General features: G+C 45.3%; 1 protein-coding gene across 1 annotated transcript in view; it reads left to right on the top strand.

Moving 5' to 3' along the window:
• The first annotated feature begins 225 nt into the window (after positions 1-225).
• SLC2A13 (solute carrier family 2 member 13) overlaps positions 226-14,991 on the top strand; it is a 160,863-nt gene continuing 146,097 nt past the window's right edge. Inside the window, exon 1 of the mRNA XM_005148416.3 lies at positions 226-876. Coding sequence (XP_005148473.2) covers positions 315-876 — 562 coding nt within the window. The 5' untranslated portion in view covers positions 226-314. The remainder of the gene's footprint in view (positions 877-14,991) is intronic.

The raw sequence follows: 14,991 nt of genomic DNA, 5'->3' as shown, positions 1-14,991 counted from the left end.
CGCAGTCCTGCGCGCCACGGCGGAGCGGGGAGGGGGCGGCCGGGTCCGCCCCTGGCGCCCGCCGGTGTCCCCGCCCGCCTCCGCCTCCAGCTCCGCCCAGGCGCTGGGAGCGGCAGCGGCGGCGGGCAGCTTCCCTTCGGGTCCGTCCGCCCGCTGTCACTATGCGACCCGGCTGAGAGCGGCCCGACACGGGCGGGCGGGGCGGGGCGAGGGCGGGAGGCGCCAGAAGCAGTAGCAGCAGCGGCAGTCCCGCCGCCGTAGCCAGAGTCGCCCGCCTCAGTCCCCTGCGCTCCCCCGGCCGGGGCAGGAGTCCCATGTCCCGCAAGGCCAGTGACCATGTGGAGTACACGTTGCGGAGCTTGAGCAACCTGATGGGCGAGAAGCGGCGGCGGCAGGCGGAGGGGTCCGCCGGCTCGAGCGCGGCGGCGGCGGCTGCGGCGGCGGGCGAGCGGAGCCTCATCGCCGCCGAGTCGTGCTCCAGCCTCAACAGCGCGGCGTCAGGCGGGGACCTGGAGCGGGCGGCGCGGCGGCAGTTCCAGCAGGACGAGACCCCCGGCTTCGTCTACGTGGTGTCGGTCTTCTCCGCCCTGGGGGGCTTTCTCTTCGGCTACGACACCGGCGTGGTGTCGGGGGTCCTGCTCCTCCTGAAGAGGGAGCTCAACCTGGACTCGCTCTGGCAGGAGCTGATCGTCTCCAGCACGGTGGGCGCCGCCGCCCTGTCCGCCCTGGCCGGCGGTGTCCTGAACGGGCTGTGCGGCCGGCGGCCCTGCATCCTGCTGGCCAGCGGCCTCTTCATAGCGGGGGCCGGCGTGCTGGCGGCCGCCCGCGACAAGGAGACCCTGCTGGGGGGACGCGTGGTGGTGGGGCTGGGCATCGGTGAGTGCACCCGCCGCGCTCCCCGGGCTGCGCCTGCTGCGTCCCGGTGCTGGGACACAGACCCCGGCGGGTTTAACTGAACCTAAAACCCGCTGGTCCCTGCGCTCCCACAGCCCGTTTATGTAAGGCAGCCCCCACTGCCTTACAAGTAAGGGGCTGCGGCGGCGTGCGGGAGTTGAGAGTGTGAGTGGTGTGTGTGTGTGTGTGTGCTTGTCCTCCTTCGGCTCTGCTTACAGGTGGTGTAGCTCGGGCCCGTTAGAGGAGAGTTGTCTGGTTTCACTACGAGGAGGTCTCGCATCCATTCTGCAAATTCATCTGTAGGGTGGTCTGTCGGTGTCAGCAGTTCACAGTGAGCTTTGCGTTGGGGGGGTTCCGGGAAGTCAGGGCCGAGGAGATCACCCCTGTGTCTCTTTGAACTGTAAAAACCTCTTTTCTGGTTCCCTGCACATCTTTGCTTTCCGTTGGGCGCTAGAGGAATGCTTCTGAGACAAAACGAGGTAGCAATCTCTGGTCAAATGAGATGACACCTGCTTTGGATTGCATTAATAGCATCTCACAGAACAGAACACGAATCGCTACACTTAAGCTGCCTTCCTACATGTGTTGCATAACTTGCAAGCAGTACGTTCTGGTAAAACTTTATAGTTGTCCCAAAGAGCTTGAAGTGATGAGGAGTGTTTTCTCTCACCTCTGAGACTGGTTTCTGTGCCCACAAAATCCTAAATATACCCCAGATTTTTGTTGCTCTTCAGCTGCTATCCTGTCAGGCAGTAATTTGAATTACACTCGGCAGCCAAGATGTGCTGTGTGAGGTTATTCGGAGTCCCTGTATAAAAAAAAAAAGATAAGTAAATCTTCCTTATTGTGATTTTGCAGCCCTTCTTATCTAAAAGCATGAGGACAAATTGAGAATTAGACTTGTTCTAGAGAGAGTTAGACCTGTATGTAGCAAAGTTCTGCTTCTTAATATTGAATAATCTCTTGAATTCTCTATCTTGTTATGGCATGTTTGCTGTGATGCACTTTGTGGTCTTATTAAGGAAGAAAAGTTACTGACTCATAACAAAGGCTGTCAGAAGTAAAACTGACTCTGTCCTTGGGAGGGCTCAGGCTGGTTTTCTTGTGCAATAAAGGACATCTTCAGGTTGTAGTTTTTCTACCCCGAGTTAGGAGTGTGCTTCTTAAATTTTTACATGCTGCCTCTCTGCATTTATTTTTATCAGTGCTTGAGACTGCAGAATGTTGGTAACATTTGTTATAATATTCAGGGGACAAGAAAACTAAATTTGACTGGGAGGTGGCAGAACAGGTATTTTGATGGCCATACGTAGCACATGTGTTTAGTCTTAGATACTAAAAATATCAAATTTGTCGTATTGTGTGAGTTACAACTTCTGGGGGAAGAGAAAGGAAAGGGTGGATGGTTTGCTTGACTCGTGTGTGTGTCTTGTAGAGAGATACGTAGGCAAAAACAATAAGGCATAAGACAAACTTGGGATTGTTTTATAAATATGCAAATAAATGACATTGTTGGTGTTGGAGGGAGTTGAGACTCGGTGCTTAATATAACAATTATATGGACCTCAGAGATGGAAATTGGGAGCTAGGGTTTCTTTTGTACGGCCGCAGATCTTGTGTGGTCTGGGTCTTTGGCCTCTTTCCACACTGGAGACAGAGGTGGTGGTTCTGCTGGGGCTCCAAAGAGTGAAGTAGGGACTGAGAAATGGCTCTGAGGATTTTGGAGCACAAAGACACTGATTTAAAAAATACAATATTTTCTCCTTTTTATCAAAGGTTGCTGCTCTTTATGGGATGGAGAAAAAGCATTACCAGAAACAAAGCATTACTTTAAGTTGCTGTCACTGAAGCATCACAAGAGACTCCAAGAAGCACGGAGTCCAATCCTAACAAAGTTCATTTTACAAAAGAAAAAATGTTCAAACCTGTTCACATACAACAAACTGTAACAATCTCCTTATTGAATCCCCCACCAGAGGGAGCTTGCATAATTTAATGAAAGCATTAGAAACTGGTGGAACTTTTAACCAGTTTATTCCTTTTCTTGTCTTGGAGCCCTCTGACTGTCGTTTTACAGCCCACAGTGGGCACGAACCTCCTAGTGTTGGTGTAAGGGGGTCGCTTAGTAATGTGACAATTCAGACAGTGTCAACTGCTGCAGTGGTGTGATGGTGTAGTGTTATGGAATTGTTTCCTGCCTGCAAACTGCTAAAAATTGCTTAGCTGTGTCTAATTTTATACATTTTTGAGGTCTCTTTTCTGTAGCTCTTTGGCAATTGCACATCAAGAGATCTACTCCAGAAATACGTGTTTGCTTGCATTTAATAAAGTAATTACTGTGTTATGAGCAGTTTTGTGGTGCTGTAAAAGCAGATGAGATGCAATGATGGTTACCTATGGGACTTCAGTCTGCCTTTGCTGGTTCAGGGTGGATCTGTACTAACAGTGTCCATGTGAGAAACCAGCCATCTTTCTCATGAGTGTGATTTATAAAGGGCTACAGTTAAACTCTCAAGGATTAAAAGCACAGGGTATTTGCTGAAATGAGGAACATCTCTCACTTGTCTGTCTTGTCTATTTCTTACTGTAGAGCTGTTTTGAGATATAAAACCTCCTCTTTTTTCCCCAGCAATTACAGAAGGAGATATTTCTGGAAAATAAAGACCTTCTCTCAAGGACAAGCCGAAGTCCTCTTTTATTGCAAATGTAGAATGTATTTTTTTATGGTTAGAAACAGTAATGTTTTCCTCCCTAGTGTAAATACAAAATATAGGGAATGCAGGGAAAAAAATAAAAAAGGAAGCCACATTCAGCATGAGCTTAGGATATGCTGAGACCTTTTCATGTCTGAATTTCTAAATACACAGTTCTTGACAACATTGGGCAAAATGGCTTAAGAAAAGGTTATGGCCATCATTCCTTCCTCCACACCCACCTCTTGCCAAGCAACTTTGGTGTCCTGGACTCTTTAGGTAATTGACTGAGCCTCATGTCCGGAATGCAACATTTGGACAGATACTCATCACAGCAAATGTGGGCAAAATTCAGACATGTAGGAATTTGGATAACATATTCAGTTGTATGTTAAAATGAGCTTAGCTAGGAAAAAAGTCATTGGTACAAAGCATATATGGACCTTTTGCTTCTGATAGTGCTGACAGCCTTAGCTTGTTGCTGATGGGTGACCAACCACACTCGGTATGGGATTGAGTGCCAACATAGGTTTGCCCTGTGTCGGCTGAAGTAGTTCACATGCTTGGTAGGAAAGCCACGTTCTTCACTTGGCTCATCTTTGACCAGTCCTACCAAAGCCTGAGGATAAGCCAAAACTGAAACAGCAAAGATAAGAGCTATGCATGGCTGTAGGTGAGAGCTAATTCTACTGAATTAGTAGAGTGAAGGGAGATGGAGAGCAAGTGCTGGAACTAAATGTTAAGAAGGGGTTATAATAAATACCTGTGTTGGCAAAGTCACTTATTTCTTAGACTGTGATCAGTCCAGTGTCCTAATTTTGCAGTCAGTTGTCTGAACCCATCAGCCAGATGGGTTTCAACAACTTGCTAGTCTGCAATAGGAGCAGTTTCTCATTCTGGCATCTGAGGATGCTGAAGGTTTTCAGCTTGCAGCTGATGTATGTGCATGTTGACATGGTGTTTCAGGTAGTGTGCTGTTCAGATAACTTTTGAGAACACTGGTGTACCAGCTGTGTAAAGAAAGCTATCTGAGCTACACAGTGTTCAGGAAGTGACAGAATTAAGCTTCCTTGTGCAAAGTTGATCTCTATCTTAATGTACAGTCATTAGCTGGATGGTTAGATTCCTCTGCCTTGTTCAGCATGCAGAATAGATGGTGCTCAATTAATGATCAGCTCTTCAGTGTTTTGTTTTCTTACTCAACGTGTGGCGTAGGCATTGCACACACTACCCAAGCTCTGATGAAACCAGTTCTTAGAATCACTGTGTGTGTATGCACTCATTTACGAGATCTGCAATGAGATGGACCTAACTGACTGGTTAAGTGTCTTGTCTTCTCTCTGACCCCCGTCTTTGCTAGTGCATGACGTATCTTCAGAGTGTGAGCTTTATACTCAAAATGTCTGTAATATTTTTATTTTGAAGGCTGTATTTGGGTGTGACATATGTAGTGTTCCTGGTAGCATCTTTATACTGTGTATGTAGGTCATTTTCTGAGTAGAGGAAACAAGACTCTGCACAGAAATAGGCAGGAGTAAAAAGTGCTGGCATATTGTTCAGGGCTCCCCTGGTGGGACTGGCTTCTGCTGACAGTAAGGTCCAGTAACAAATAACAAAAATAACCAAGTTTAACCAGAGGGCTTGCATCACATAGTACCAGCTCTGTATTACCTTTACAGTGGTTAAGTAAAGGTGCACCATATCAGCTGGACTACCATGTATGCTGTGAAAATAATGGAGGATATCTGGTATGACCTGTTGGCTATTAAAGATGAGGCTATGTATGCTGTTTGGAGTTTTTATTATTATTTTAGTGTACTGCTGAGCTTTTTCAGGTGCTGTGTATTTTTATCTTGGAAGAAATTACAGATTATAGTCTCCCCCACCTCCCACCCCTCCCTTGGGAAGCTTGAAAGCTTCAGTCTGTATAAGGTTTTATAAGTGTGAGTCTATCAGATTTTTTGAAAGGAGTTTATACCTCAGTACATTTTGGAGGGGGAATTCACCCTCAGCCCCCAAATATGCTGTAGCTTCTGGCAGATGCTTGTAATTTTCAATCCAGGAATTCATAGAAAATTATACATTGCAGAGTTCTTGTTCTACATGAGTGTGTAGTCATTTTACTTCTTTAGCCAGACTGTCTTTCTGTGGATGATCACAGAATGGTTTGAGTTGGAAGGGACCTTGAAGACCATCCAGTTCTAGCCCCGTGCCACAGGCAGGGACACTTTCCACTAGACCAGGTTGCTCCAAGCCCTGTCCAACCTGGCCTTGAACGCTGCCAGGGATAGGGTAGCCACAGCTTCTCCAGGCACTCTCTGCCAGTGCCTCAGTACCCTCACAGGGAAGAACTTCTTCCTCATATCTAATCTCAATATACTCTCTGTCAGTTTAAAGCCATTCAAGACCCTTGTCCTGTCACTCCATGCCCTTGTAAAAAGTCCCTCTCCTGATTCCTTGTCAGCCCCTTTAGGCACTGAAAGGCTGCTCTAAGGTCTCCCCTGAGCCTTCTCCAGGCTGGACAACCTCAACTCTCTCAGCCTGTCTTCATAGCAGAGGTGTTCCTATTCTCAGATCATCTTTGTGGCCCTCCTCTTGACTTGGTCTGACAGTTCCATGTCCTTCTTATTTTGGATGCAGTACTCCAGGTGGGGTCTCACCAGAGCAGAGCAGAGGGGGAGAATCACCTCTCTTGACCTGCTGCCCATGCTCCTTTTTATGCAGCCTGGGACATGGTTGGCTTTCTGGGCTGCTGAGTCATGTTGAGCTTCTCATCAACCAACACCTCCAAGTCTTTCTGCTCTGAGCTACCCTAAATCCATTCTCTGCCCAACCTGTATTTGTGCTTGGCGCTGTATGGGACCTTGCACTAGGCCTTGCTGAACTTAATGAGCTCACCTCTCAAGCATGTCAAGGTCCCTCTGAATGGCAACTCTGCCCTACAGCATGTTGACCACACCACGCAGCTTGGTGTCATCGGCAGACCTGCTGAGGGTGCACTGAGTCCCACTCCATGTTGCCAACAAAGATATTGAGCAGTGCTGGTCTCAGTACTGACCCTGAGGAATACCACTTGTCACTGGACATCGAGCTGTTGACACTCTTTGAGTGTGACCATCCAGCCAATTCCTTATCCACTCAACAGTCCATCCATCAAATCCAGGCCTCTCAGTTCAGAGACAAGGATGTTGTGTGAGACAGCGTTAAATGCTTTGCACAAATCCAAGTAGATAATGGCAGTTGCTCTTGCCATATCCACCAGTGCTGTAGCCCAATTGTAGAAAGCCACCAAATTGGTCAGGCATGATCTTTCGTTAGTGAAGTGGTGTTGGCTGTCCCCAGTCACCTGCTTGTTTTCCGTGTGCTGTAGCCTAGTTTCCAGGATGATCTGCTCCATTATCTTGCCAGGCACTGAGGTGATACTGACTGGCCTGTAGTTCCTCTCTTTTTTAGAAAGACGGTTATGTTTCCCCTTTTCCAGTTAGTGGGAACTTTTCCAGGCTGCCATGACTTCTCAAACATAGTAGCTTAGCCAGCTTGATGCAAACTCTTCTAAAATGTATTATGCTTGTGATAGTTGAAGATATGAAGGTTTAAAAAACATTTGTTCCTGTCCTCTGCATTTCTGATACTCTGATTTGTTGGAATATTGAGACATGGTTTTGTTAGTGATTTATTGAAAGCAGGTGCCTGTTCTGAAGGCGAATTTTTCATGGGTGGTTTCTCATTTTGTTTGTATACCCTGCCATTGAAGCTGGGTTTCTTTGCTCAGGGTGTATGTCCCTTCTTCCTTCACAAGTTCCTTACAGATGTGCAGATGTGCTGTGTGAATCATCATGCTGTGACCTCAGAGCCCCCAACATGTCTGGCTGTCTCTGGATAGGCCATGGCAGGTTTTCAGGCATGGTGTTAATGAGTGTGTTCCCACCTACCCCTTCTTCTCTTATTTGGCTAAATAGCAAGGGTGCCTGCCTCTTCTGCAAGGGGAGACAGTGTTCCTTCTCACATTGCTTACATTGGAGCAGCAAGTCCTTGTTTGAAGTCCCATGCGTTCCCTAGGGATTACTCCTGAGCTGACTCTCCTGGGAGTTCAGCTATCTCTGCCTGTGGATGTTATGTTAGTGGGCACTGAAGCAGCCATGTGGATTAAAAGAATAGAAAGTGTATGTTTATTGATATAGGTAACTTTTTACCTTGGACTTGTGTTTTATCTCTCAGGGATGTTCTCCCTGTCCCCTAGAGATGGGTCTTCCAGTTGCGTATATTCAGGAGCTGTCACCCCAGCTTCTGTACTTAAACTTTTCTTCTCTACTCCCTGTTTTTTCCAGTGTAATTCAGCATGGGAGCAGCTCTCTGGAGGTTTGTTCTCTGTGGCTAATCTGAAAGGCTTCTTGGTTCTCATTACAGCACACGTTTTCCATAAGCACCTGGCACCGATCTTAAGGCATGTACTTTGCTAGTGAGCATTTTACATCTACTTGTGCTCCTGAGTGATGAGGCAATTTTAAGGCAAAAAACGCCTTCCAGGCAGTGTGGAAAACCCTGCTGATAGCTGATGCTTTTAGCACATGGGCTGGCAGGCACTCAGTGAGGCTGAAGGGAGAAGTGGGGTTTCCCTAGCAAGCAATTGCTTCAGGCTTCACATCTAGAACTTTCTGGTCTCTTTTTCAACACCGTGTATTTGGGAATGTCTGAGTTTTCACAGGGCTCGTGACAACTGGTAGCATTGAAGAACTTTCTAATCTAATCAACAGCCAGCCAAGCACATGCAGCTGCATGCTCAGTTGTCTCTGAGACAGTAATGAAGTGATTGTTCAACTCCAGATGATAGACGCAAAACCAGAAGATGCCTGAACTGATGGAGGACCTGCTGTATAAACAAAAACATGTATCCAAAATTAGAGTCACCTGGTGTTGCTCATATTTTCATTGTCTAGACAAATTTAAATAGCTTTGGAAATCTGTACTGTAAGTAGAAGCCCTAAGGCAAGAGTTTTGCGGCCTTTTCCCAGAAGTGTGAGTTTCTGCAGGCTAACCTTTTCTCTCTTGGACAGAAGCAAGGATAACAGCCCTTCTGTTTCCCTTTTCCTTTGGTCAGGAGCCTCATGTGCATGGTTTTCTCCACTGTTGCTTCTCTTGCAAGCTTCTCAGGGAAGCGGATCTGGTAATTGTGGTTTTAAAGTGCCTATGGGCATAATCACATTAGGAAAAGAAGCTTATTTTCTAGCAGCTGAAATGAAGTATTAAAGATGCCTTTGTGTTTAGCCACAGCTCTTCCACTTTCTTGTTATAGTCTGGAAACCCAGGGGAATGTGTTCCAAGTTGGAAAAGAGCTTCCCTGGTATTACACATGTTGTATTGCCCATGCTGTGGGGCATATGGTCGCCTAAGTTGGGAATGCATTTTAGTGACTGCTGCTCTGACAGGAACATTACTGTAGTTATCACTGGCATGTGCTTATGGAAGAAGTCTTTAATTTCTGGTTGCTCATAAGAAATTCTCTCCTATTCCTTCTCTCAAACATTTGTTCTATGCAGAAGGGCACAGTAAACCCTTCAAAGCCTTGAACCATCTACCTTGCTTAGTAACTTCTGGTAGTTTCATAGATGTGTCTTTATAGTTTTATCACTCCTGCTCTTGGTTCACCAGATAAGAACTTTGAATTCAGGCCCACTTGAAAGCACCAGCAATTAAAATTTTAAATGCATCTTGAACTGATTTTTGCCCCTTATGAGGTGGATGTAGGATTTAGGGATTGTTTTTGTTTGGTTGGTGGTTTTTTCTTTTTTGTGTGTGCTCGTTTTGGGTTTATCCAACCTGTTGGTTGTTCCTGTCTGACTGTCATCTTTTCTTCATGCTGACAGTCATAAAAACATTAAGGTGACCTGAAGTGTCATTAAATGACTTTATGTTGTTATGGTTGATGTATTAATAGCAGAGCAGTAACAATTTCATAAGCAATCAAGCACATTTATTGTAATGAAACTGGAAAAAGCAAGCTAGGTGTTGGTGGTACTTGAAAAGGACGGCAATAATTTTGATTGGTGTCCTGCTCTGAGCTGTCTTCTGCAGTTCAGCCAGGTCCTTCTGTGACATCTGTCCCACTTCCAAGGGCAAGAGAGGAGCGGAGCTATAGGTATTCCTTCTTTTCCCTAGTGCAGAACCAGAGCAAAGCTGCTGTGCCCAGAGGAGTGGGAAGGAAGGAGTACCAGTGTCCCAGTATTCCCATGCCCTCCAGTTCAGTTCAGCCTCCAGTGCTGGTGGAGATAGTGAGCTCCTATTCCCATTCCTTTGTTTTTCCTCCCTTCAGCTACCGTTGACTCTTTGCCAAAGCATGAAATAGTACTACAGTACTTGGCAGGTATCTGTGATTGTGTGGGGTTTTAAACTGACATTATGAAAGATCCAAACAGTATGGCCCATTACTTTTTTACGTCTCTAATCCTGGAGGATCTGGAAGTATTTAACATGGAGAAAATACAGTTGTTGATTTACTGTCTCTTCAGCTGCACATTCAGAAATGGCTAGGCAGTCAGGATACAGTAATTTCTTTAGGGAAGAGTTGGATGATCTTGAAGAAACTATCTTACAAGCATGTTGCAGTTTTCTTTTGCGCTGCTGAATTGGCAGTTGTAGCATGGGCTTCCCATTCTGCCATTCAGCAGCAAAAATTGTGAGGGAATTGTGGAAGAAAAAAAAAGCTACTATCTTAAAGGTGAAAGAGAAAGCTGGAAGCAAAAGCTGTATATCAAAGCTAACAAATGTACTTAATAAATTACTTATTCCCAAGCTTTTTAAGGGAAAAATGGTAGATAACCAAACATATTGCTGAAAGCTATGGCAAAGAGGCTGGGGCAACTTCAGAAATCTAGAAAGATAACTGCAGTGTAGAGCCTACATGAGGTGTTGGAGCAGGGAATGTTTGAACATTTGCCCACATTGTAAATTCTGTTTAATCTGTGAGGTTAAGGAGATTAAACTCAGAGGGACTCATCACTGAGTACTTGCTCTTTTGAGTTGGTTAGTTAAATTTTTTTAGGGTTGTTGGTTGGAGCTATGATGGATCCTGGGGCGAGACTAACATCTGAGAAAGACAGTGTGGTAATGGACAAGCTAGCGCACGGTAAGCATGGAGGAAGTACTGGTTAAGACCAAAGCTGTGTGTACGTTAAGCGTGCACTTCAGTGAAAGTTTGTGTATAAGTGACCTTTTCTGTTTGTTCACACGTCCTTGATTATTGGACTGTTGAGGTCAGTACTAGCTGTGTCAGCACAGCAATGGGGAACCTGCCTGAGGGGGAAAAGGTAAGTCTGGTTTTGTTCATGGAGTTCAGCTAAGCCTTCTGCCTCATAGACTCCCTGTTCCTGCATTAATCACAGGCACTGCTGACCTCACCAGTCCAATTCACAGTGAAACAGCTTGTGCAGATGGAAAGCCAGAGCTACCCGGACAACTTCAGGATCCTGAAGTAAGAGTGGAAAAGATTAAGTGTTGCACATAGGGATTCAAGATATTTTAGCTTTGGAATTCAATCACTGTGGTAATATTTTGAGCTGAATACCAGGGTCTGGGTTTGTGCTGTATGTAGTTCTTGGGTAGGAGGAGAAACAGGCACTGAATGTAGATCATTTCCCTTGTGATGGTTGACTGCCATGATCCTGGAAAAAAAATCATTGGTGTATATAGCAGAAATCTGGGCATACATTGAGTAGAGCATTACACAAATAACATCAACTTCCCTTTTAGTGAGTGCGAGCGTATTTTACTAAATTCTTTGAAAATTTGGACAAGAAGGTACTATTCATCTTAAAAATCTAATCCTGGGGCAGGACACAATAGTTGCCTACTCCTGTATGCTCTATTTCTGTACATCTTACTGTTGTGCAGGTTAAGGGCTTCCCTCCTCTCCTGACCCTCGTCTGCAGTTTTACTAGCTAGGGTAAACAAAATATTATCATGTTCAACACTGTATGTGCTTCTGAAAAAGCTGTAGTTTCAAGGCATAATTTTAGGTCAAGATCTGTTGTTTTGCCTTTTTCTTTTGTGTCTGTTGATCGTGACTTTATAGGAAGAAAAGATGCAGCTTTTGTTTTGTCTTTGATTCTGCCTGTTCTCACCTATGTTCTCTCTCTGAGTCTTCCTTCCCTGGAGTCAAAAGCTGTTGTAACACTCTGCAGGACCTCTCACTGATTCAAAATTAATTGTTTTGCCTGACACCCAAGTACTATCTGGATGATTAATCATTATCCTCTTAGATGTGGAGTGCTCCCTTGCACGGAAGGGAAGAGTGCTCTGAGCTTATGAACACAGCAGTGCAGAGAAGGTTTTTCTACATAGCTTGAGAGCAGGCCTGTCTCTTCTGTAATACCAGTTGTATCTTCAGCAAGATGTCAACCACCTTTTAGAATAGTTATGTTTATTCTGTTCAGAAGTTAATTCTCAGTAATTCGCCCTGAATGGTGAAACTTCCAAGGGACTGTGTTCTTGTTTTCTGTTTTTCCTCACCTAGAATTTTAACCCATTTCTGTCTGGCTTAATAGAGCCTGCTGATGGTCATACACACTGTTACCTTTCATCCAGGATTATGCATGTGTGCATGTGACTGTTTCAGATGGATTGCTGAGGCATAAATCCTTATGGCTGTGTGCTGGTTGGATGAGGGCAAGCCTGGCCTGCCCGTTGGCCTGCTGTCTCAAGATTTTGTATTGATTCTGCTTTTCTTCATAGAGACTCTTTTCCAGGATACATGAAGTGAAACTGTGCATGCTGGCTGTGATGGGGACTTCTTATGGACCACTTCGTTACAGTCAAACTATGGAGGTTCTCAATTTGTCTAGCTGTGATGGCTTCTTACTTCCAAGTCTGCTAACAGGGAGCTTAATTTAAACTGGGATATAGGAAGACACACTCTTTACACTGGTGCAAAGAAGGGGGATCTGGAAGTGTGAGTGCTGAAGTAGCACTGCTTGAAGCTTGGTAACTCATCTAGCACACTTGCCTTTCCTGCCCCATGGTGGTGAGAAGGAATATCTGATCCAGGCCTCCTAGAGAGTCATGTTGGGAAGTAGGAATCCAGACATCCGGAGAACTCCCTGTGTGTGCATGCAAAGGAAGAGTTGAGTATTAAAATAAAATTCATAGAATCATAGAATAGTTAGGATTGGAAAGGACCTTAAGATTATCTAGTTCCAACCCCCCTGCCATGGACAGGGACGCCTCACACTAAACCATGTCACGCAAGGCTTCATCCAACCTGGTCTTGAACACTTCCAGGGATGGAGCATTCACAACCTCCCTGGGCAACCCATTCCAGTACCTCACAAGCCTCACAGTAAAGAACTTCTTCCTTATATCCAGTCTAAACCTCTGCTGTTTAAGTTTCAACCCATTACCCCTTGTCCTATCACTACAGTCCCTAATGAATAGTCCCTCCCCAGCATCCCTGTAGGCCCCCTTCAGATACTGGAAGGCTGCTATGAGGTCTCCATGCAGCCTTCTCTTCTCCAGGCTGAACAGCCCCAACTTTCTCAGCCTGTCTTCACATGGGAGATGCTCCAGTTCCCTGATCATCCTCGTGGCCCTCCTCCAGACTTGTTCCAAGAGTTCCATGTCCTTTTATGTTGAGGACACCAGAACTGCACACAATACTCCAAGTGAGGTCTCACAAGAGCAGAGTAGAGGGGCAGGATCACCTCCTTTGACCTTCTGGTCACGCTGCTTTTGATGCAGCCCAGGATACGGTTGGCTTTCTGGGCTGTAAGCGCACACTGAAGCTGGCTCATGTTCATTTTCTCATTGACTAACACCCCCAAGTCCTTCTCCGCAGGGCTGCTCTGAATCTCTTCTCTGCCCAACCTGTAGCTGTGCCTGGGATTGCTCTGACCCAGGTGTAGGACCTTGAACTTGTCATGTTTAAACTTCATGAGGTTGGCACCAGCCCACCTCACAAGCGTGTCAAGGTCCCTCTGGATGGCATTCCTTCCCTCTAGCGTATCAACAGAACCACACAGCTTGGTGTCATCGGCAAACTTGCTGAGGGCACACTCAATCCCACTGTCCATGTCAGCGACAAAGATACTAAACAAGACCGGTCCCAACACTGATCCCTGAGGGACACCACTCGTTACTGGTCTCCAGCTGGACATTGAACCGTTGACCACAACTCATTGAGTGCGACCATCCAGCCAGTTCTTTATCCACCGAGTGGTCCACCTATCAAATTGATGTCTCTCCAATTTAGAGACAAGGATGTCGTGTGGGACAGTGTTGAACGCTTTGCACAAGTCCAGATAGATGACATCAGCTGCTCCACCCCTGTCCATCACTTCTGTAGCCCCGTCATAGAAGGCTACAAAAGTGATGGACAGGGGTGGAGCAGTTGACGTCATCTACCTGGACTTGTGCAAATTATATTAGTGGTTTTTTTAATTAGGGGTTGTTTGTGTTTTTGTGGTGAGAAAAAATGTGATAGAAAGTGGCCATGCAAGACAAGACTGTACAACAGTTGCACAGATTTTCAGGATTAATGTGTTGGGAATGGATTGGACAGTTGTGCTCTGAAGGACAGGAGAAGGTATGAAGAACTTCTTTGGGGTATGGAACCATTCTTTCTGCTGCTTTAGGGTTTTTTTAAGCAACAGAATATATCGCTCTCGGCTCAATTTTTTCTTTGTTAAATTTTTATGAAGTGGGGATGTATGTTTCTTGGCTTAGAAAATGTGGACTTGTATGGTCTGACACCCACCCAGGGTGACTTGTTTTTATCGGTGCTGTGGCAGTGAGCAAGGGGCCTGACTTGGCCCTCTCACTGGTTTTAAGCCAGTATGATTTCACTGACCTCACAGCAGCATTAATTTCTTTACCTTGTGATCTTGATAAACTACTAAATAGTACAGTATTTGAAGGAGATAAGAATTTGGTCATCAGGTAGTTGCAGGTTCATATAAAATTAAGTCTGTAAGGGAGATATGGATGTCATGCTGAGCTACAACTGAAAATACCCCTCTAGGCAGATTTGTTAGAGAGGAAAACTTTTAAGCTGATATTTGAAGACAACACATATTGTATTTTTTCATAAGTGTTTATTTAATTTTCTATGAAATTTTCTTACAGCAGTGCTCTGTTTCTTGCTTAAAGCAAATGAATCAGCTAGTTGTAGTAAAATATAAAAATGCCTGTGTGCATACTTCTCAGTGCTGATATGTTCTGAATACAGCTGAATCATCCAGAAGCAATGTATGGCCCTCTTTGTTTAGGTGTCTATTTGTTGTATATTATCAGAACTAAAATACATGTATCCCTAAAGCAGTAATAAGTTGAGAAGTGTTTGGTCTACTCTGTCTCCTTTTCATGGTTGCTCTGTGTGTTCTTTGGTTTGAATTTCTATTTGTCACGCATTATCAGT

The sequence above is a fragment of the Melopsittacus undulatus genome, chromosome 5, assembly GCF_012275295.1.
Source record: "Melopsittacus undulatus isolate bMelUnd1 chromosome 5, bMelUnd1.mat.Z, whole genome shotgun sequence".
Lineage (NCBI taxonomy): Eukaryota > Metazoa > Chordata > Aves > Psittaciformes > Psittaculidae > Melopsittacus > Melopsittacus undulatus.
This window is presented reverse-complemented; position numbering and strand designations above follow the sequence as displayed.